General features: G+C 46.2%; 1 protein-coding gene across 1 annotated transcript; it reads right to left on the bottom strand.

Annotated features, from left to right (window-relative positions):
- Nucleotides 1-998: 998 nt before the first annotated feature.
- On the bottom strand, nucleotides 999-21419 carry LOC123050852 (uncharacterized). The gene is made up of 6 exons (XM_044473582.1): nucleotides 20819-21419; nucleotides 20507-20714; nucleotides 12724-15039; nucleotides 11814-12626; nucleotides 1446-3363; nucleotides 999-1236 (listed from the first exon to the last, which is right to left on the bottom strand). The coding sequence occupies exons 1-6, from the start codon at nucleotides 21360-21362 to the stop codon at nucleotides 1207-1209; spliced, it is 5829 nt and encodes a 1942-aa protein (XP_044329517.1). The 5' UTR covers nucleotides 21363-21419; the 3' UTR covers nucleotides 999-1206.
- Between the last annotated feature and the right edge of the window lie 944 nt (nucleotides 21420-22363).

The following is a 22363-nucleotide window of genomic DNA, read 5'->3' as shown; positions in this document are numbered from 1 at the left end:
TCTCAGTAGCCCTCTGTAGCTCGGGTGTAGAAGGAGCAGTAGAGAAAGAAAGGAGAGATGAGCAAGGTTGGGGCTGCCGTTCCCGTGGCTGGCGATGTAAATGGAAAGGAGAAAGAGAGATGCGAGGGGGAGATAAGGATGGGAGGGGCGCCGGGCGGTGGTGGGACCCATAAAACGAGTGGTCCGGGGCGTTTCTATCGTACAACGCACAAACGACCGGCCCGAGCATTTCGCCGGCGCGCCGCACATAAACACTTCCCTTTGACCAACTAGTACTTTTCTACTTATACATGGCCAAGCACTAATCCTAGCAGGACTACCAGTACTTACACACGCACATGCAAGTCGTATAGTACTAGTACACCTAACTAGCCTAATCACCGGCCACACTGAGTATGATTAGCTTTAACCTATATACTAGACAAGATTATTGCTAACATTTACTACATGATGATACGAACACCAAAATACGTCGCTGCCCGTCTCTGTCTCCAGTGGGACACTAATTCTGAAGTTCTGAACTAAACTCATAGGAGATCAGCTCACTGGGAATGAAGAAAATTCTGTACCAAACAAAAGGTGATACATCCAAATAAACAAACTGACTAGGGCTTCACTCTATTGATTTTGAGAAAGGAATAAGGAGTCTTAAAGCAGCCATGAGGGCAGCAGAGGCAGCCGGAAAACAAGCCGGTAGTACTGTACATCACAAAGATGTAAACTAAGTACATCATGAGCTACTTATTTGGAAGGAAAGTGACAATAGGTAGTTCATCAGGAGCTAGCTAGCTTCCAGGCAGTAAAACTGAGGACCTTAGAAATGTAATGGCTCCTGAACCAAGGAAAGCAAGAACAGAATAGAGGATCAAAGAATTTTAACTTACAAGAGTGTAGACAGTATTCAACACAATAGTAGAAAATGAAAATAGGTTCGCTGAGTTCGACGCACACCAGGAAAACCCTCTAGTTACATTCGCTGGGAACAAAACCTAGGGGACAAAAAACCTGGCACGCTACCAAACTAGCCTTATTACACACTGAGCAAACTTGGTTCACCAAACTAGATTTTTTACAATATATGTAAGCAACATAAAGACAATTTTTTCCTTCTTTTTTCTTTTTGACAGTTTTTCTGGGTGTTTTTGCCCCTTCAAACAAGAACTAAGCTCAAAGACTGACGAGGTGGCCCTGCAGCCGGTGACATGATTACAGTAGTCTTTTCTGCGCAGTGGCAACCTGTAAAATAACGTGACGTAAGAAATCAAGCATGGTTGGAAAAACAATCAGACATGCGTGTACATTCTTTTTTTGCGAATTAATTCGCAGACATGTGTGTATATGCATGTATGTATATACTCTGAAATCTTTAAAAGATTATGTGTTAGACCGAGAGAAAGTTAGCTAGAACATATTGGTGTGATGAGGAGACACACGGTAGTACGTACCTGATTAGTTTTGACATGAAGGCTGGGACTGTTCGGATGTTCGTCCACTGCACGCTTCAGCGCTTCATGTATCGCCTTGACGTCACCGGTGAAGCTGATTTCCGCCTTGACTTTCTGAAGCGAAGGGAGGTTCTTCATTGTTGATGCAACAAATCCTTCATGAAAGTTAACGTTGGCATCCTTCAAGGCCGAGATGTCGACTTTGAAGTGAAATAATTCCAGGCTTCGCATAGTTCCCTCTGAAAAACTGAATGATGTGGACGTGTGAAAGCACCTCAACTTGGGGAATGCACGGTCTCCCTTGATGGTAGGGGAGATATTCGACGGCGTCAGCAGCTCCAGACTAATGAGCTCTGGCAATCTCCCAAGGTTCTCTAGATCCTGGTCTTTCAGAGCCATCACATTCACATACAAGTGTGAGAGAACCGGAACACGGTAGGCGTTGATCCACGCGGGCGGCTGAGAGGATGCGATGCTCATTAGGTGCAACTCACGGAGTTGTCTAGGTGGGTCAAAGTCTCCCCAGTTGAGCTCACCAAGTGATGGCCACCAATAACGCATCGTAAGTCTTAGGACTTGAATTTTCTCTAGATTTCTCATAGACTGCACCAAAGCTTTGCTTTGGTTCTTATCCAACTTCTCAGTCCGAATCTCTAGCTTCCTCAGCTCTGTCAGTTTGCTCAGCTCATTCACAAAGTTTACCGACTTGCCGACTTCGCCCAGCAGCAGTTCCTCTAGGGATGTCAGATTCCCCATCCAGTCCGGCACTGCTGTGCCTTCATCAGCTCGCAGGCACTTGAGTTGCCTTAGGCGAGCAACTCTCCCTGGCAATTCTTTGACCCTGGTTCCCCTCAAGTCCAGTGTCTGCAAAAATCTTAGATCCCCTATGTCTTGCGGTAGCTCATCAATACGTGTGTTATATAGTCCGAGGTACCTTAGCTGAAGTAATCTCCCAAGATACTTAAGATTATAACTCTCCCCTTCATTGAAAGTACATTCCTCTATAGCAACCACACGGAGACGTTCAAAGCATGAAAGTGATAGATCCGTACTAAAATGACACCCCATGGTATTAAATGACCTCAGATTTTCCGGGCGAATGTTAGTCAGAGGGTCACCCTGCTCCGCGACCCTCTTTTGGACAGCCAACCTGCGAGTCTTGCTTGCAACAGGGAGTTGTTGCTTGCTACCATCCAGGACGGTAACAAAGTTCTCTTGAGTTGATAAGGAACAGATCATATCAAGCACCAAATAATGGACACGGCAACCAATTACCTTCCCACAATGTGAGTCATCCTCTACCGACATGACCAGGTTTCTATTTATGAGTTCTTGGAAGCATAATTCTCCAAGCTCAGATAGCCCTTTCCCTGGTTCCTCATCGATTAAACCTTCGGCTGCCCACTTCCAGATCAAAGTTTCTTTCTTGATTAAACAGTCTTCTGGAAAAATGTGTAGATGCCATAAACATGCCCTCAGAAAATCAGGCATATCATAATAACTAGATGATAGTACCTCTCTCGTCGCCTTCCAGACATCTGCATTGCCTCCAACATCTGACTCATAACCGACATTGTCATACACCTTAGACCAATGAACCCTTGGTTTCATGTACAAAAAACTAGCCATTTCAATGATGGCTAGTGGTATACCACCACATTTCGATAAGATCTTTTCTGATACCTCTGGTACATCACTAGGGACGTTGTCTTTACCATCAAATAGTCTTCTATTGAGTAACTCTTTAGAGTGCAAATGTGAAAGAGGTTTTAGCCTGTAAACATCATCTGCCATGTTGGCTACTGCATGATTCCGAGTAGTTGTGATTACTCTACTTTCAGCTTTACCATTCATCAAAACGTAATTGATTTCTTTCCATGAATATTCATTCCATATATCATCGATAACGATCAAGTACCTATTTATCATCATGACAACACAAGAGTTAGGAGTTAGTATATCTATCTATAATTTCTTAGCATTACATAAGGCTTGCTAATATGTATATTGTATGTGAAAAAAAGTTATCATCGAGCAGATTTTTTAGATAATGGAAAAGAACAACCTATAATATACCATGTATTCTACATGTAGATATGTCTCTAGAGGTTGAGAAGTACTTTGAAACACAGTATATATATATAACATCAGCCAATGAACTAGTCTCTTGAGTGCTGCAAAAAAACATTTAGGGCAATTTAGGCACCTTCGATAGGGCGAGGGAAAGTGTACGTATTTGTAGGATAACTAGCATAGTGACCCGCGCACATGCACAGGCATCAGCGACGCTCCAGCGTGGGCCAACGACGGTGGCGTGGCGGCGGCGTGACAGGCGGCAAGGAGGTGGTGCAGGCCGGTGGGTGGTGTCGGTGGCGGCTGCTCCCCTGCAGTGCCTCGGCGTCGCCTCTGGCGCTGTGGGTCGAGTTCGACCGGGTCGCGGGCGGCCCTCCCTCCGTGTCTCTGGTGGGGGAGGGGGGCGGCGCGGTAGCATTGGCAGTGGGCGTCCCCGTTCAGCCAGGCCCTTTGCGGCGGGACGGCGGCGCTCGGCACGGGAAGACCCCCCTGCTGGCTACCCTTGGGCGCGGCGGCGGCCGATCTGGTTCCCCTTCCCCTTCTTAGGCGTGCAGCGGTGGCCGGTGTGCTCTGGATGGTCCGGACCTGTGGCTTCGGGGGCGAACATGGTTTCGGGGGGGGGGGGGGGAGGCTGGTCGGTGGACGGCGGTGCTTCCGTGTGCCCCGTCGCCGATCTTGGCCTTGGGTTGCTCCGTCACCTCCCCCTTCCCCCGGACCGGCTTATGGTTACGGTTCCTCTCGTGGCAAGGTGCCCGCCGGTGGCTTCGGAGTCGGCTGGGGGCGCAAATCTGGCCAAAGTTGTGTTTTTTGGTGGCTGTCGCGGTGGTCTGGTGGCAGGGCGGCGGTCCTGGCGGTGGGAGGCGCGCATGTCGTGGGCGGACTGCGCGTCTCAGTTGCGGGCACGTAGTCATGGCTGCTTGGGCGGCGTGGCTGTGAGTGGTTGGCGGATCGGGGATACGACGGGGGGATTGAAGCACCGGGGTTCATCACCTGTCCAGTGCTTGCACTGGCCGACGGTGGCGGCATTCGCGGATGTCGTGTTCATCCTTGTAGGCTCCGTCATGGTGCTCCCTCTCCCTCATCTCGCTCCGGATGAAAACTTGATCTTCGGATTGGACGGTGGCGACATTCCGTGGTCGTACCCTTCTTGGAGGCATCGTCTTGGAGCCCTCGGTCCGGCGTGGTTCGTCACCCCCCCCCCCCCCCCCGGACGATTGCTCTTGGTGGTCTCCGTCGGCGCTAAGCGGTCCCTTTTTTGCACATCTTGTAGGTGCTTGGTTGTCGTTGTGGGTGTGTTTCGTTGCCCGGCTTCCTTGTATCTCGCCTTGGGTATGTGTGGTGTGTGTTTGTATCGATGCTTTGGATGTAAGTGGTTATTGCTTTATAATATAAAACAGGGGAAACTCTTTTTCTTAACAAACTATGCATATCATTGTTAGTTCACATATTACAATCATCTAACCATATTTAAAGCATTTAAGCAATGATGCAAATATAGTAGTAAATATATTTTTGTTTTTTGTTCTATGCCTGTGCAGGCCTAAACACCTATAGGGAAATGGAGGAGTAGCTTGCAGTTCGTAGTTTGACGACTCACCGCTCTTGAGCTACATATTCAAAAACATATGAGGTGTGATGCAGAACCAACAGCCAGCTCAGTGGCCTGGGTATTTAATCCCATGGTACTTATCTCATAGACTACGGTACTCATATCTTATGGACTAATGGTTTGCTATTCGAACTCCCATTTTCTGACATGATCTATACTACACTTTCCGGACGGATTAGTAAAAAGACCAATCGGCCAGTCCATCAAAATGATACCAATTTAGTCATAATTTTGAGCATGCCAGACCCAAATAATTTACTACCAAAATCATATTAGTGTTTATAGTAGTCATATTATATCGTCTGATTTAAGAAAAGTACAATTAACTTTAGCAACTTTTACTTAAAGCTGTAATTGTTGTAAAATATCTAGGAATCTCTCTACAGTAATATGTGAGTTGAAGTACTAATTCAAATGATCTTTTACGGTCAATTGAACCTAAAATGTATCTATATATCGTATCCTTACCCGGCATTTTTTGTGTCTTACTTTCACACTAACAAATGTTTGGTTTAATATTTAGGATAAGTCTTATCTATTTATTTATTCTGCTTCCACACACATATAAATCAATAGTGTAGGCGTTACTGAGTACTCACCTCGCTTCACTATTTATCCTCAGTTACCGTCCGCACATACCTAGGAAAAATAATTACTCTTTGTTTGAGGTATATAGAATTTGCATATACATGGTCGTTTATCAAAATAAAAGTTCGAGTATTGATATAATTTTCCCTATGTAACTACATAACACGGAGTAGAAAAGAAAAGTTAATACATAATTCCTCCCACAAGTTTTTCACCACCAAATTAACACAAACAACATGGTTATATACACGTGTGAAGATTAATTGGTTCTCTGTTCTTTAAATTTTAAAATTGCCTTTTGATAAACACTTAGAATCCACATGGCAGGTGAAGTACATTGATCCATTATCTGCATATTGTGAGCCAATATACTTTTAGATATACAACTTATCAACTCTAACAAAATTTTGGTTTAATATTTAGGATAAGTTGTATCTATTTCTTTCCTCTACGACAAGACACATAATCGCTAGTGAAGGTTACTGACTACTCACTTAGCTTCACTAATTATTCTCAGTTACCATCCACACATACCAAGGAGAAAAAAGTCCATTTTACTACCCTGAAGAAAATAGCAGGTTCACATAACCCCTAATCATTTTTTCTGCTCTCTTAATCCCATGATCTATGAAATACCGTTCATAAATCGTCCTGAGTGGGCTTGCTCGGGTGGTTTTGTTGACGTGCGCGTGGTCAAAGCGGTATTTGACCTGCGGGTCCCTCTCATCAGGTGAGGATGTGATCCCCTGTCGGGCCACCGTGATCTCTTTTTTGGCTGCTGATGCTGATCCCACCTCCCGTCACCGTCGTTTCTTTCTCACAGTTGCTGATGACGTCTACTGTCCATGTCACTGCTAACCTTCAGTGGATTCTGCCTGGTCAAGGTCCCAATCTCGACCTGCACGGCACCCAATCTCGCACAAAGAACCACGCCGCACCGTCACCACGATCTACTTGCAAATTGACCTCCACTGCTCCAGATCGACGTCGCTCCACCGGATTCGTGTCACCTATGTTTGCCTCTGCTTCCGCCTCGACCGGCCGCCGGCTCGACTCCACTCGAAGGGATGCCCCTCCATTGCCCGGTTGCCCCTACTATGCGGCAACGCGCCGCTGTCGGACACTAGAGCCTATCCATTTATACGCGCCGCTGTCGGACACTAGAGCCTATCCATTTATATCGGAGCCCATCAGTACCAACACATTTGCAAACCGGGAGTAGGTGGTGGAGGGATGCCGGCGTCAGGGTCGCGCACACGCCTGTTGGCTCCGTCTCCGGCGAGCCGCTGCACCACACGTTCATGGTCGGACCGCCAGGGGATTTAACTTATGTAGGACGAGAGATCAGTTCACATCTCACCTGACGAGAGGGACCCACCCATAGGTCAAATACCGCTTTGACCATGTCCACGTCAGCAAACCCACGCAGGACGATTTCTGAACCGTATTGGATAGATCGAGAGTGTTAAGGGAGCAGAAAAATAATAATTATCCAGTGGTTATGCAAACCAGCCTTTTTCTTCAGGCTAATAAAATGAACTTTTTTCTACCAAGCAAAAACAATTACTCTTTGTTTTCTTGATTGCAATATATTGGCAGTCGACCAGTTCATAATACAAACTGTATATTTTCACGTAACTATATATACTACTGCACACAAACGGTCTCTCATCTCATGCACGAACTATAGGCTAGCTCGGTCTATATCTATTTGCATCTTCTGCGACTGCACACATAATCAATAGTGCAGGCATGGCTAAATTTGCCGTATTACTACCATCAAGGCGTTACTGACTCCTCCGCAGAAAATAGAAGAAGAAGAAGAAGGCTTTACTCACTACTCAGTTTGTTTCACTAATTATGCTCGGTCACCCTCACCCATGACCAATGAAAAATGATTACTCTTGATTTTGTTGGTTGAAAAATATTTCCAATTGACCAATTGATTTATAAACATAAGTAATTGTAACTATGTAATATCACAGAAAAAGTATAGAAGGTCTCATGCACAAACTATCTGCTGGCTCGGCCTACCATGAAACTTCTAGATGTAATGGGCTTAATTAGATTACTTTCAAGCACTAATTCTTACAAATGCACTAATTGAGTTATTTTGCAAACTATGAAATTTATTGCATCACCCAACATCTGCCGATGTATCGGTAAACACAATTTTTTGAGAAAAAAATAAGTGCACTAATTGACTTCTTTTGCAAACTATAAAATTTATTCCACCACTCACCATCTACTTTGGTTGAGGAGATTTTTGAATTGGGCCCTTTAAACCGGAAAGAAGGGAGGCTCATTTGGAAAATAACACATACTACCAAGGAATATTCCACCATGCAAATCCTCTAATTATTGTTCCTTATTAAGCATTTAACTATGCAGTATTAGATCCCATAACTCCCATACAAACCAGCCTATCATGGCCTTGCATGCTCTCGTTTTTGGATCATCTACATAGCATGTGTTTTTTAAATGCAACTGTTACATGCATGATTTTTATTGCAACAATTGCATGTGTTGGCTCGCGATTAGTGCTAAGGTTCGGAGATGCGAGAGTAGACTTGTATATCTGAATTTCTCCTTTTTTGAGATGAGCCTTGCAAACCCGAATGGATGGAGTAACTTCTTTTGTCTCAGATCGACGTTTCTATGTTCACGAGGCTTGTGGGTAGTTGCATCTTGCATGCCTACATGTCATGTTGCATTGTGTCCTTTACTCTCTAGCCACGTGTGGTAAATGTAGTACTCATCACTACAGTTTCTAAGGCTGGCCATAGTGGGGGGTAACATAACTGGTAACATACACTTGGGACTAGCAAACATGCTTACGTGGCACACAATTAAAGAAGAGAGAGAGAGAGAGAGAGGGTTAGAGTAACATAGGTAGATACCGTATCATGTTAAATGCTGTGCTACTTTATGTCATGCATGGCAATAAATATGATCGTCTATGATATTATTTTATGATACTCCCCACTATGACTAGCCTAAGCTCCCATGAATTACAGCGCTGTGGTTGTCCTTCTACTTTCGAGCGCCACCTAGGGTTTGCGGCCGCCGCCAACCTAGCTTCGGTTGGCACCGCGGATATCCTTACGGCCACTCCTTGCCTGTTGTTCCCCCGCCGAGATTCATGACGCAATCCACCGGCCACCTCGAGGTTCCCTTGTCCTCTATCCACTCCGTTGCTCGGACTCCTGCTGGCCCGTCCCCGTCCCCGTACGCCACACTAACGATGGCCGACTGGAGTAGTGGTAGGACAGCCAACTCTGTCCCCATCTCCTTCACGGCCCTGCCACCAAGGATCACTTCAGCTGCGCCATGTGCTTCCTCTCTGCCCTAGAGGTCGGGGTTGCACGGGTTGCTGCTATGTCAATCAGAGTTCTTCGATTTGGGCATTGCAAGTGGGTCCATTTTTGTTCATTGTTTCCTCTCTAGATCATCATCCTTTATTCCTTTACCTAATGTCTAATTTGTTGGCAGTTCTGGTTTGTGCGTTTTCGTGTTTGAGTCAGCCATTTTAGAGAAATAGGTAATTTAAATTTTTACTTCTGTTAGCTCTCTGGATGTATTAGGTAATTTCACTTTTGTCAGGATGATTTCTGTATGCTGCATGTTTAAATTTTCCAATGATTCAGGTCTTTTGTCTGGTTTGATTATTTTCAGCAGATAAAAAAATTAAACCTGTGAATGGGACACCTCCTCATTGTGGAGCCTATTAAGCACGAATAGGCGAGTGGCTACACCCTTTTGTGCCTATCACTGTCTCAAGGAGGAAGAAGCAGGTAGTAGTATTTCTTGTCATCAACTATTTTTAGCACTGCAACATGAGCTCATGGACAAAAAAGATTGAAGAGAGCACAAGTTACAAGGATAATAACATCATTGAACTACTATTGATTTTTCAAATTACATAGAGCAGAAGTGGCATTCTTGCAGGGATAGGTTTAATGATGTTCCATTTTTAGAGTCTATGACAATGTCAAAAAACGTCTTATATTAAGTTACAAGGAGTATTTTCTATGATAGTTTCTACACCCGTGTTACTTACTTTAGTCATTGTAAATTATTCGTTCTAGGCTGCAATTATATCAAGATCATCTCAGTTTGAAGTAGGAGCTAGAGTATGTTGCTACTAATAAGATATGCTACTGTTTCGTAAACTTTGAACCAGTTTTTGGGCTAATAGTTAGCATAGAGTTTTGGTACCTATTTAAGCTGCAGTAAAGTTACCATTTTACTGAATACACATGTTCGCACACACTTTCTATTTGCATTTTGTCGATTAATCTCCCAGTTCAAAAAACCTCTATGTAGATGTGGACTCTGTTTTATAGGCCCATTGTGATTTCTGAATCTGTTAGGTTACCAAGCTCTGTCGAATTCGAGGCTTCTGGTCCGTCGAGGTGTTTGGGTCGGTTGCCTTCTCATGCTTGGGGGCGAGGTAGGGGTTAACGGTGGACAGTTTAGCAATTACAGAAGAATCCGCTGGCTGTGAAGGCGAACCAGCTGAGTTGCATCAAGACGCAGCTTCCCTACTCCCACTACTCCCTCCATCGTGGACTGGTTTACATACTTTTCCTTCTGCCGTATCTTTCGAATCCATATACTTGTCCAGACATGCTTACTTCTTGGGTCTAGGTTTGCAAGTAGCTTGATTAAGTCTGAGAGACAATACATAACCTTCGTAGCTACTAGACCTTGAAGATCATCTCAGGTTTACGTCGTGTTGTGTGAAATAGACAAATACTTGAATTTGTCATTCAGGCGGCCATGCCATCCCTTGCTAATTCATTTTTAGTTGTTCAATACCTGAAGCATATGGTGATTACCTGTGGTAATCCATATATACAGTAACATTTGAGCAATGTGCACTTGTGCAACATCAGTTTTTAAGCACCAAAAATGCCACTTCCGGGAAATAGTACTCCCTCCGTTCACTTTTGTAAGTCATTTCAGACAACTCAAAATAGGTTGTTTTGCACATTGTCTGAAATATCTTCAAGGTCTTATAAAGGTGAATAGAGGAAGTACCTCAATTTCCTCCCAACTTCATTAAGGCTTCATCCAACAATGCTTTTAAATATAAGCGTGGGACTTGGAAGTAGGCACTAATTAGAGGTTCATTTCACAATCACTCCTGTTTTATGTAGTAGTATTTTGTTGTGTTGTGCTTTAATGTATAATTTTATTAGAGAAGGCTTATTATCCTTTTGTTTCCATTTGAATTTACTTTTCTCTTGCAGTTAAAGATGACCGGACGTTTTTGCACGCCCTACACATTCACACTATAAAAGATGGATGTGATGGTTGCCACCATCATGTGCTCACACAAAAATGTTAGTTGTGTAATCCTTCTACTGTTTAACTTTTGATGATTCAATGAGTTAGCTTTTGTCGTTAGGTTCTGAATCTCCTCTCCTGTTAAATACTCCTTCCGTTCCAAAATAAGATCTCAAGCTTAGTACAACTTATTTTGGAACGGAGGGAGTATGTTATATGTCATTCCTTTAATTGTCCTAAGTTCTTTGTGGCATCAAATGCGTAGGTAGGTAGGGCATTGATGCTGCCAATCGATCATTTGGGTCAAGCTTACCAAAGATAGAAATTCCAAGGCAGTTGGCACAATATTCTAATGGACAAAGTGATTAGCTGTATTGTGTTTGTTTGCTACATTTATTTCGGACGTGTTCCTTGCCTACTGCTGGTGATTTGTCCACTATATTTATCTTGCAAATGTGTTCCACGTATTAGCGCAGCCGTATATATGGATTTTTGCCCGCTGTATATATTGCCATAATTTTTATGTTATAATTATTTCTAGCACCTATTACTTGCCTCATGCTGAAATAATGCATCGCAGTGCCTGATTAAGGATAGACTTGGGTGAAACGAAGCAGCTAATTGCAACGGCACAAAGGCAGAAAAAAAAACATTATATCAAACCAGTGAAAAACGGCGCAGCGAAGCGCGCATATCCCTCTAGTATTAAATGATACTTGCAAATTTATATCTCTTCACGACGATTGTACTCGCTGTGGAGCTAAATTGCGTGAACTTGAGTATAAAAGGTGGATGCATATATATACCTCTTGTCCGCAAGTAGTCTCCTGACTTTGTACCGAAGATCTCCTGCACCCAATTTTGCCAAACTGGGACCCATAGACGATTGCTTGTCAACTAGAAGTAGGATGTCCATGTAAACCTTCCTTATGTCAGGATCCCTAGACATCGGAACGAAAGCCTTGTAATCGTATTGCACTTGAATCTTGTCATACACTGCTTTAGCAAGAGTTGTCTTCCCCAATCCTCCCATTCCAACAATGGAGACTATCTTCGGCTGCCCGAACACACCACCAGTTCCACGTGTCAGCTTCCATATCACCTCGTCCCTTGGAACTTCGATACCAACCAACTCTGTCGGATTTGCATACGTAGCAAATAAGCGAGGGTAATTGCTAGTTGCGGAATTTGGATGCGCAGTTTCCAAGCACCTTTGATAGAGAGTGGACAAATCCCAGGCCTTTTTCTTGATGCCATTGATCGTGTCGGCGATCTCTTTGTGAGCCTTCTTTCTACTTAACCATCCAGTGACCCACGTAATGAGTCGCCGAGAACCCTCGATGCGCAAGGGTAAGGAATCGACGGCATCCTCCGCATCATAAGAGAAGTCCCTTACAGCCCTGGCCCAACCGTTGAGGCTCTCATCCAGCCGCTTGGGCTCCAGCCTTGCCAACCCCGAGAGGCAAGCTTGCAGGCGCTCCAGCTTCAAGTGGAGGGACTCGACACTGGCCTTGACTTTGGCCTCCAGGTTGTATTCGTCCTTGAGGAGCTCGAGCAGCTTGGGGAGGAGGGAGCCCATGGTGCCCGTCACGACGTGGACACGATCTGTTGTCGCATATCTGGTAAGATTGAAGGGGAAATGGTGAACAGATGGGCACGATAATGGAGAGAGGATTATAAGAAAGGCAGGTTTAATCTAAGAAGAAAAACACGTACCTGCTATCGAGTAATGGCTTGTTCGCATGTTCCACCGAATGTTTCATCTTCTTTTTCTTGCTTTCCTCAATTTCATGTCGCTTTTCCTCCGAACGTTCCCTCTTCTGTAAGCCTATGCTTGGGTATCCCATTGGATCTGTTTGGATTTTAGTGTAATCCAATTGGCTGGGATTTTTGTATGTATTAATCTTGGCCATTGAAGAATCCGAGAACTGATCGGGAAGAAAATCTGTGACTGGGATAGGAAGGTGAGGTTCAATATCCTCCTTTTTCTTGCCTTCCAGCTTTTCCTCTATTTCTTCAGTCGCTGTACTCTTATCCTCCTCGGCGCAAAAAATCACATCAACACATCGTACTCTCATTATTGGAGTGTTTGGGGGATTCCATATGGCAGCCTCCATTACAGACTCGGCAGCTTTTATGTCGAATTTTTCATCATCCTCAACCCCAAATTTTACAGAAAACTCTGTAAGGCCTCTCAAGAAACGTAAGCCAGCCATTCGAAAGCTATGTTGCTTCATTCTGTTTGAATTAAAGCCTAGCTTGAGCTTTTGGACTTTGGGCATTGCTCCTGGAACAAAGGACACACATGGTGCAGCACAGATGAACTTGAAGTACGTGAGTACTTTGAATCCCTCCTTCTTGATGACGATCCTGTCTGCAGGGGCTGTCTGGATATACAGGGTTAGAGCAGTGAGGGCAGGAAGTCCTTTTAGCATATCAGTATCATTCATCGATAGCCTCCTAATTGCAATCTTAAGAATGCAGAGTCTTCTGAGCTCCCCAAACCACTCAGGTAGGCTGAAGAAGATGCAACAGCGCCATGACAGCTCGATCCTCCGAAGAAGCAGTTCCCGAGTAGAAGGAGACGCCATGCTGAAGCCATCCTGGGGAATATGTACACAAGAGGAGCCTGAAGCGGCTGGTACCAGAGTTACGGACTGCAAGACACTGAGTTTCTCGAGAATCGAGCCTAGTAATTGCACATTCCTTTCCGGATTTTCTGCTGGCTGTACCGTAGAACCGGTGAGCTGAAGATCCTGGAGATTGGTCAGCTCTCCAAGATGTAAAACATCCTCTACCGAGCACCTGCTGAGATCAATATATCTGAGTGCGCGAAGAGATGTCATGCGGGCAACTACACTGGGCTGAATATACTCGCTCGGAAGGCAGAGGTGCAGTAATCTCTTCATATTACCAATATCTGAAGGAGCAGCAACTACTTTTGCATATACTTCCAGTGTTTCCAAGTGTTGCAGCCCTTGAATCTTGTCTGGAAGTTCGACAGTGATATTACATTCAATCTTGAGATACTTGAGAAGAAATAGCTCCCCGATTCCAGTGAGGTCAAAACTCTCGTTGTCTTCGTCAGCCCAAATATGAAGAATCAGAACTCGAAGAAGTCCATAATCCTTTATGGAAGAAGGTACACACTCGAAGAAACCCCAAAATATAAGTGATCGAACTTGGGATGTTACAATGGTTTCCGGTATGTATGCGCTTTTTACCCCTCCAAACTGGACCGACAAGCGGCGAACTTTGTCAGAAAGTGCTACAGTTGATTGAAAATAGTCCACGGTGATGACGAAATTCTTCTCCATGGATTTGTGCCTAATATAATCCAGTACCGTCTGGTGAACTGTACACGAAAACACCTCGCCGTTATTACTGGTATCCACGACTTGGACTATTCCTCTGCTCACAAGCTCAGCAAAATAACCCTCGGCAATATCTTGTGTGTCTCGCCCTCCCACAACACTGAGAAAACCTTCAGCTACCCAGAGCTTCACCAACTCATCCTTCTTGATCACGCAGCCCTGTGGATACATGCTGAGATATAACAAGCATGTCCTCAACCGAGGTGGAAGACTGCTGTAGATAAGGTGTGGAAGGCTATTGCAGATTAGGTTTAGAAAATCTTTCATCCCTTCGGAAGTGGACGGCAAAGAATCATGTACGTGTTTCCATTTTTCCAATACGATACTGGATTCGCATGCTAGCAGACTGGCTATATCTACAATTGCTAATGGCAAACCACCACATTTCCTGATAATCATGTCTGAAACTTCTAAGATATCTGTTGGACAGCCATCTTCGGAGCCAAACACTCTGCCGAAGAATAACTTTCTAGATTCGTGATCATTAAGAGGTTCCATCATATATATATAACCTGAGTCATAACTACAGCATGCCAGTGCTACATCATCAATTTGTGTAGTTGATATTATTCTGCTGCAATAATCACCCCGAGGAAAAGCACGGCTAATAATATTCCATATGGATGCAAGCCATAAATCATCAATTACAATGAAGTACCTGTGTAATTTTGTATGTTCAATAGGTCAGACAGAAACAGCAAATTAATACATAAAGAGTATATATTGCAAATAATTATGTAAATACGACACCTAACTTTTTCCAGACCATGTGCTAAATGTAGCAAACGTCCATACAATTAGTGAAATATATTTAGTATATATTGAAAACTAAGGCATTTCGTCGTGTTCAGATTGGGCAAAATTTGATTGCATGGAATAACTTATGTGGCCGCCTTTAGATGGATTTTTCACCAAAACCATCAATATTCCGTCAACTCCATGTACAATAAAGGTGTTGTCTCGTTCCGATATTTCAATTAAAAATATATACTTTTGGAAACTAAAAATCACATTTATGAAGATATTCTTGTGGTATATGCGCAAGATCGGCATTCTAAAATGAAATTAGCTAGGGAGGTCTAAATGTAGCTTCCATAGCCACGACGAATTAATTCATCATCTTTTCTTCGAATGTCATTTTGCTAGAGACGTGTGGTGTATAGTTCAGGTATCATCTAGCTTATCACCACCTCAAGATGTTGCTAATATATTTGGTAATTGGCTGAGGGGTTATCAAATAGATTGCGGGCTTTGATCCTGGTTGGAGCATCTGCTGTATGTTGGTCACCGTGGCTTTGCTGTAAACATTCTTTTTTGATAAAAGAAATATAAATTCTCCTATGCAGGTTATGTATTTATCTATACATTGGCTCATACATGATCTATTCTTTAGCGACAGGAGGATCCTCTGTTGGTGATGGCAGCCTGTACGTGGCTGGAAAGGGTTGTCGGGGACATTTTATTCAATAACAGTTTGACAAAAACATACACCAAACCACCAGAAGCAATTACTCACACCTACAAACTCAAAACTACGGAGTGCCTTCACTCCCCACCATCTAGAACCCGGGTCACCGCCGATCCGCCCACATGACACAACAAGAGCCTACAGTGGTGCAGCAAACCTACATCATTCACCGCATGCATATGTTTTACAAGCCGCCACAAACATCAAACCGTTGACCCATCTCCAGGAAGGAGATCCGCATCATCCTTGCCAGGCCTGCCATCCAGACGTATCTGTCGCCGAGACTCAGCTGCACCATGCCGCCAAGATCCACCGTCGTCGACGCGGTGAATGCGACACCACTCCAGCTGCCAACCTCCACACCATCACTGCCGCTATAGCCCTTGCCACGTGGAGCCCACTGCTCACAGCAACCCTCCCCCGAATAGCCAAGCCTCCCAAGGTAGCTCCTCCATGGAGGTTACGACGCGCACGGTGCTGCCGCCACCCAATCCAAGACGAATTTTGAACTTTCAGTCGGGAGGGGGTCGGGGGTCGGGGGTGGATTAGAGGTACCTCAATTTCGCCTCCAAGGAGGGTAATAGCGTCGAGAGACGTCACCGCTGCTGGGCCGAACCAGCCGACCAAAGTTTCCTCCGGTCCCCATCTTATACCATGAACCTCCGTCTGCTCCAGATCCGACAGCTAGCCATCAACCGAAACCTACTAAGATGAAAGTGCCACGGGAGCTCAACCCTCCAAATCAGTTGATGAGGAAGATCAAGAAGGACACCCGGAGCAGAGCAACAACCCAGCCAGGCCAATGGAGCACCCAAACTGGTGCTGCCAACATCCAGGTGCGGGTTCCAGGAGGATCCTTCTTGAAGCCAACGACGGATGCCACCACCCCGCGCTAGCCACCAACATCGAAGCGCTGGATCCAGAGGGATCCGACCTGAAACCGTCGATGCACGCGACCTCCAGATCTTGCACAACATGCAACCACCATACCGCGCCACGAGTATGCAGCCATGTCGTCCATGCGCCGTCCGCACACCGCTGCCAGGAGTGCCCACCGCCGTGTCGCCGCGCCCCATGCTAGCCCGATGCCTCCACTCGATCGGGCCATCCCGTGCCAGCCAAAACACGCGAAGGGAAGAGGAGCCCCGCCGCTGCCCCTGTTGGTCGGGCTTCGTCCGGCGGCGGCGAGGGAGGAAGGAGGGGTGAGGAAGGGATCGCCCGGCGGCTAGGGTTTCCCTCCATGTCGCCCACGGGAGTGACTCGAGGGTGGCATGGAGTTCGGTCTTAAGCCCTCCCTCTAGTGGCACTAGGCGTGTATTTTTTCTTGTTCTTCTAGTAACTAAAACTTTCAATGGGTTACCCCCTCGGATAGGAGCGGTGGCGCTGTCAGTGGATGGATCCTTTAACGTTACAGATGGCTCGGCTGGTTCGGGTATGATCTTGAGGAACGCAAGCGGTGGTGTGATCTTTTCTGCTTACCGCAAGTTATTCCATTGCAACGATGCCCTTGAAGCGGAGCTACATGCTATACTAGAAGGAATTAAACTGACAGTTGAGCATTCCAATTCCACGATCATGGTGCAATCAGATTGTGCTTCAGCCCTTAAAGCTATATCTGATGCATCCTTGGAGAGATCAGCCTACGGCCATATGATCCAGCCATGCCTCGTCCTGCCTGGCTTGGTGTTTTCACGGTATGGAGAATCCTGGTGGCGGCGGTGAGGGTCTTCCTCCATGACTCAACGGGATGTGTGCGGTGGGTGGATGCCGGGGCGGCGTCCTTAGGCGGTGTGGAGGGGGGGGGGGGGGGGGGATGGACGGTGTCTTGACCGCGTGGGCGGTGAGTTGCCGGGGGATCTCCTTCGCACTGCAGGCTCTCTCCTGCTGCACTTGGTGGCTTACAATCGCGGTCGTCGGCCTCGGTGCGTTCGCGGGGGCTGGTTGAGGTGACATCGGACCGGAGGAAACACTGGGTGACTCGTTCATCCTGACGGTGGCGGCGACCAGGGTCGCCGTTTTCCTCCTTGCAGGCGCCATCGAGGTCCCTGCCCTCCAACCCGACACCATGCCCGGGTGAAAACCCATAATCTCATGATTGGGCGGCGGCGGCACTGCGAGTGTCGTACCCTTCTTGGAGGCGCCGCCTGGGGCGTTTGGATGCTCAGTTAGCGGAACTGGCAGCAGATGGTGTTCGCGAAGGAGAAGCGGCGTGGCATCTGGCACGTCGACAACGGCGGGTCTCAGCGGCATAGAGCAGCGGGGTCTCGCCGGTGGGCGTGTGTTGATGGACGAGCGCAGGGTGGTGGAGCTGTCTGGCGCCATGGTGGCGTCGACGACAGCGAGACCGGGCAAGGTTGATGCAGCAGTACAACACTGAAGATGGATTGGTGGCAGGTGGCTGCGGCGGCCTCATACTCGGCATGCGTCCTGGTTGAGGAGTGCGCCGGACTGGTGGGTGCCTCATACCCGGTAGGCGTCCTGGTTGGGACCTCAGGTCTTAGATGTTAGGTTTGGATGCGAAGTCTGTTTGGTATTAGGCCCAGTCTATCAGCACCCTTCATCAAATGGTTAGGAGTAGCGACAGATGTTGCCTAGATGGTGGCTTTAGTCTTACTGTTGTATGACTTTGTACGATCTTGTGTGAACAATTAATAAAGTGGTTGCATGCATCGTCCAGATGCAGAGGCCGGGGGTCCTCCTCCCTTTCTAAAAAAAATATGATCCAGGAGATTAAATTTCTCTTAAGTGATAGGATTTTTGTTCCTGTAAAAATTTCTCGTGATCAGAATAGTGTTGCAGATTGCTTAGCGAACTTCAGACGGTGTGGAGATAGCATAGCATGTTGGCTGGGGCAAGCTCCTCCGTGTGCCAGTGATTTAGTCGCCGAGGATTGTAACTCTGTTATCTTGGAATAAAATCTCTATGACTTCCCGCAAAAAAAAAGAACTTTTTGTCCCATTTTATGTGTTTTTAATTGCAGGCTGTGTGTATCTCCGATGCAAGGCCAGAAGCCGAACTTTTTTATGGTTGCATCGTCTAGATACATGGTGAAAATCACCAAAATATTCCATTTCCAAAAAAGTACTACCTGACAAGTGAACAAAAAATAAAGACATACTGAAACCCACAAAAACAAAACATCTAGTCATTAATTCCTGGGCACTCTTTAATCAATGAATAACAAACGTTATATTTTCATAATGGGATAATTATTTCTGTGCCCTTAGTTGAGTCCCACTCGGTAGTTTTGCCCCTAGTTTCCAAAAATACTCGGTCTTGCCCAAGCCACATTGCTATTCTTATCGTTTTTCCCTTCCGTCATAGTTCTGTCCAGTTAGTGTCGTTTGACCGCGTGTTGACCGTCTGTCGACTTTTTGTTGGACCATTTTGCCCCTGCTTCTTTACTCTAGTGAGACACTGCCAAGTGGGACCATCACTCAGAAAACCATCACACGTTCCCTTTTATTTTTCTCCCGTCGGTCAAACCCTAGTCCCAGATCGCCTCCCCCCTTCTCTCTCAAATCCCGTCAGCGCTGGAGCCACAGATCCCATCGATGGCCAGCGGCGGTCCTGTCGGTGGTGGAGCCACGGATCCGGTCGGGGTTTGCCGCAATAAGCGGCACATAGGAGGACTCATCTACGTCTCTCACATTTCATTTTTCACTCGTCAAAGTTTTTTTAGCACATATCGGACTTTGGTCGTTCAATTTGCAAAACTATCCTTGATCTCTTACAGGCCAAAAAATGACCCCGCATATTGTACCATGCCATTAAATCTGAACGCCGGCCCGAGCTTTTGGACTCGACCCAAGTTTGCGTCAGCTCAGTGTGAGCTAGACTCGGCCCAGAATGGCAACAGGCCAAGCCGGGCTCCGGAAATGGGCTGATTTCAACCGCGGGCCGAGCCTAGGCTCGGCTTGGTCCAGCTCATGAGCCCAAAGCTTGCAGCTCAGTTGAGAGGGGAATTGCCCAGAGCAGTCCACTATGGGGTTGGACAATCCTTGTACATTCTAATTAAGAAGGACCACATCCATGGGAAACTAGCAGAACATAACCACACAGTTGCAGGCATACCCAGCGAAGCTGAACTAACAAGCTGGCAGACTGGCCAAACTAACAACAGAAAACACCCCGGTACACCACACCTACATATGTTGTGTCTAACATAGGAACAAGTGAACCTCCAGTGGCGACCACAGCGTAGTCTTCACCCCTGAGAGACCACGGCCTGCTGGGTTGGCACCACCGGCGGCGGCGGCGGCAGCGTCGGCTTCTTACTAGCGGTCGCATCAACCAGCGAGGTGAGCCTCACTCTGGCCTGTTCCACTCGTAGCTCTTCTTTTTTGTTTAAAGCTTCACTCAACCCTCTCCCCCTAACTGAGCTATTTAAGCTTTTGAGAACACAAAGTTCGGGTACTTGAGTGAAAAAATGTACTTCATTGTGATTTTGTACTTTCGTATTTTTGAAGAAAAAAAAGAGATACACATGCCATCTTATACAACGAGAATTGTGAAAAGATAATCACATGTTGGATAAAAACCCAAGCAATGTTTATTTATTTATTGTCCTGAACAGTCCAAAACAACCCCGCAAATAATTTTGTGCTTTGTTCCGAGAAGACACAGTTTGCTTATATAAACGGCAGAGATTAGTTACCTTTTGCCTTCGAGATGTTTGCTGATAGCATCGATAAGGTCCGGCACATCAAGAAAGCCATGGGGCCGTGGTGCCTTAAGTTGTGAGAGCATGCTGGCGAGAAACCCCCTCGTATCTGGATTCTGGGACACAGTCACGAAAGCCCGGCACTGAAATTTCCCTGCATGCTTGTGATACAATGTTCTGGCAACTGTTGTCTTTCCGACACCTGCAAATTGGAAAGGAAGAAGATAAAAACTTATTGATGGAGCAGAGAGAAGACATGAAATTCGAGTTGAAGAGGACTCTGGTGGTCCGGCGGTAGATTAGTACCTGCGCATCCACTTATAGATATCACCTTGAGTGTCTGCTTGTCGTCGTCGTCTAAAGCCAGGAGATCGACAAGCTTCTTTGGGGGCTCCGCAACACCAACTGTGCAACTATGGCCGCAGATAGGAAACGGCAGCTCGGAGGACGTGAGGCGGCTGACACCGGCATCCCTCCGGTCAACGTCACCTGGTTTGATAGTCCACCACTGGAAACGTTCGCCTCTTTTACTCGCATCCTTCACACGATCAAGAAATTCTGAAAAATCGAGATGAGCGCCGGCGCCGATGACCTCGTCCAGGTGATCTTCCGTGTCATAACAAAGTTCCCGAACTATCTTCATCCACCACCGGGCCATGACGCTAGCGTCGACCTCGTCTTCCGACATATCCTGCAGGGGGGCACATAATTTCTTGAGACCATCTCTGAGAAGATGAATCTCATCCGCACTGAGCCCATCTGGCAGACTCTGTCCGGAAGCCGTGAGCGAATGGAGTTTCCGGAGGAGGGGGCCGACGGGCCCCAGCCAAACATTAACAGGATCTTGCATCGCCTCTTGAAGAGAAGTAGGATCAGGATCCGGCGTCTCCGGCTGAGGGGATGCAGCATCTGGATCTTCCATCTTCGCTGAGAACGTCAATTATTCATGTACCAGAACATCCACCAGCAAACTCTAGTAAGAACAAGCTGATTAAATTTTCTAATTGTTCTCGCAAGAAAAAAATTCTAATTGTATCCATGCACGAGAAAGAGAACATGGGACGAGGGGAAAAATTACCAAGGAAATCTCAATTCTGACGAGCACGACGCGGAGGGTATCAGATGATAGATTGTAGAGCGTGGATAACAGAAGAAGCCCCTCTTCATAGGAGAGAGAGAGAGAGATATAGAGAGAGAGAGAGAGAGAGAGAGAGAGAGAGAGAGAGAGAGTATTGGGTGCTACTCTCCTCTAAACAAAACCATACTGTCGCCGTAGAGTATTGTTGTCCGGCTCATAAAAAAAGCATTGTTTTATGGGTGTCCTAACACGCTAACGTGCCTCGCCACGTCTTACCGCGTGACTGGACATGCTACGCACCGTTAAATCTCAGTCGATTCAGTAGCGGTCGGATGTCCGTGCCAAAATTCGTGCAGGGCACTGCTACACGGACGACGCTTGTCCAGCCGAAACTTGCACGACATGTCTATCGCACCATCCATGGGCAAATCTAGACAGCAGCGGGCGGTAGGATTAGCTGTAGTGCATGCGTCGTCCGTGAAGTACTTCCGTTGTTTTTTAGGGTAAACCATTTATTCAACTAAGTTTAGGTTTTTGTGGGCATTGTTTTTTTCTTTTGAAGTTGACGTGCGGACGTGCCGTACACGACGGATGGACGGGCTTTTCCTTTTTTTTTTGAGAAACGGACGGGCTTTTCCTGTGGGTGAGCGATTCGCCTGCGCTCTTTATCAGTGTTTTTATGTTTTCCTTTTCACTGTGGCCCGTTTCGATGACGGATGCACACCGGCCTTTGCTCTTGTACAGATGGATATTTTGTACTGAAACATCCGAGA

Source organism: Triticum aestivum, chromosome 2D, assembly GCF_018294505.1.
Source record: "Triticum aestivum cultivar Chinese Spring chromosome 2D, IWGSC CS RefSeq v2.1, whole genome shotgun sequence".
Classification (NCBI taxonomy): domain Eukaryota; kingdom Viridiplantae; phylum Streptophyta; class Magnoliopsida; order Poales; family Poaceae; genus Triticum; species Triticum aestivum.
The sequence above is the reverse complement of the archived record's forward strand: the minus strand, read 5'-3'. Positions and strand labels throughout refer to the sequence as shown.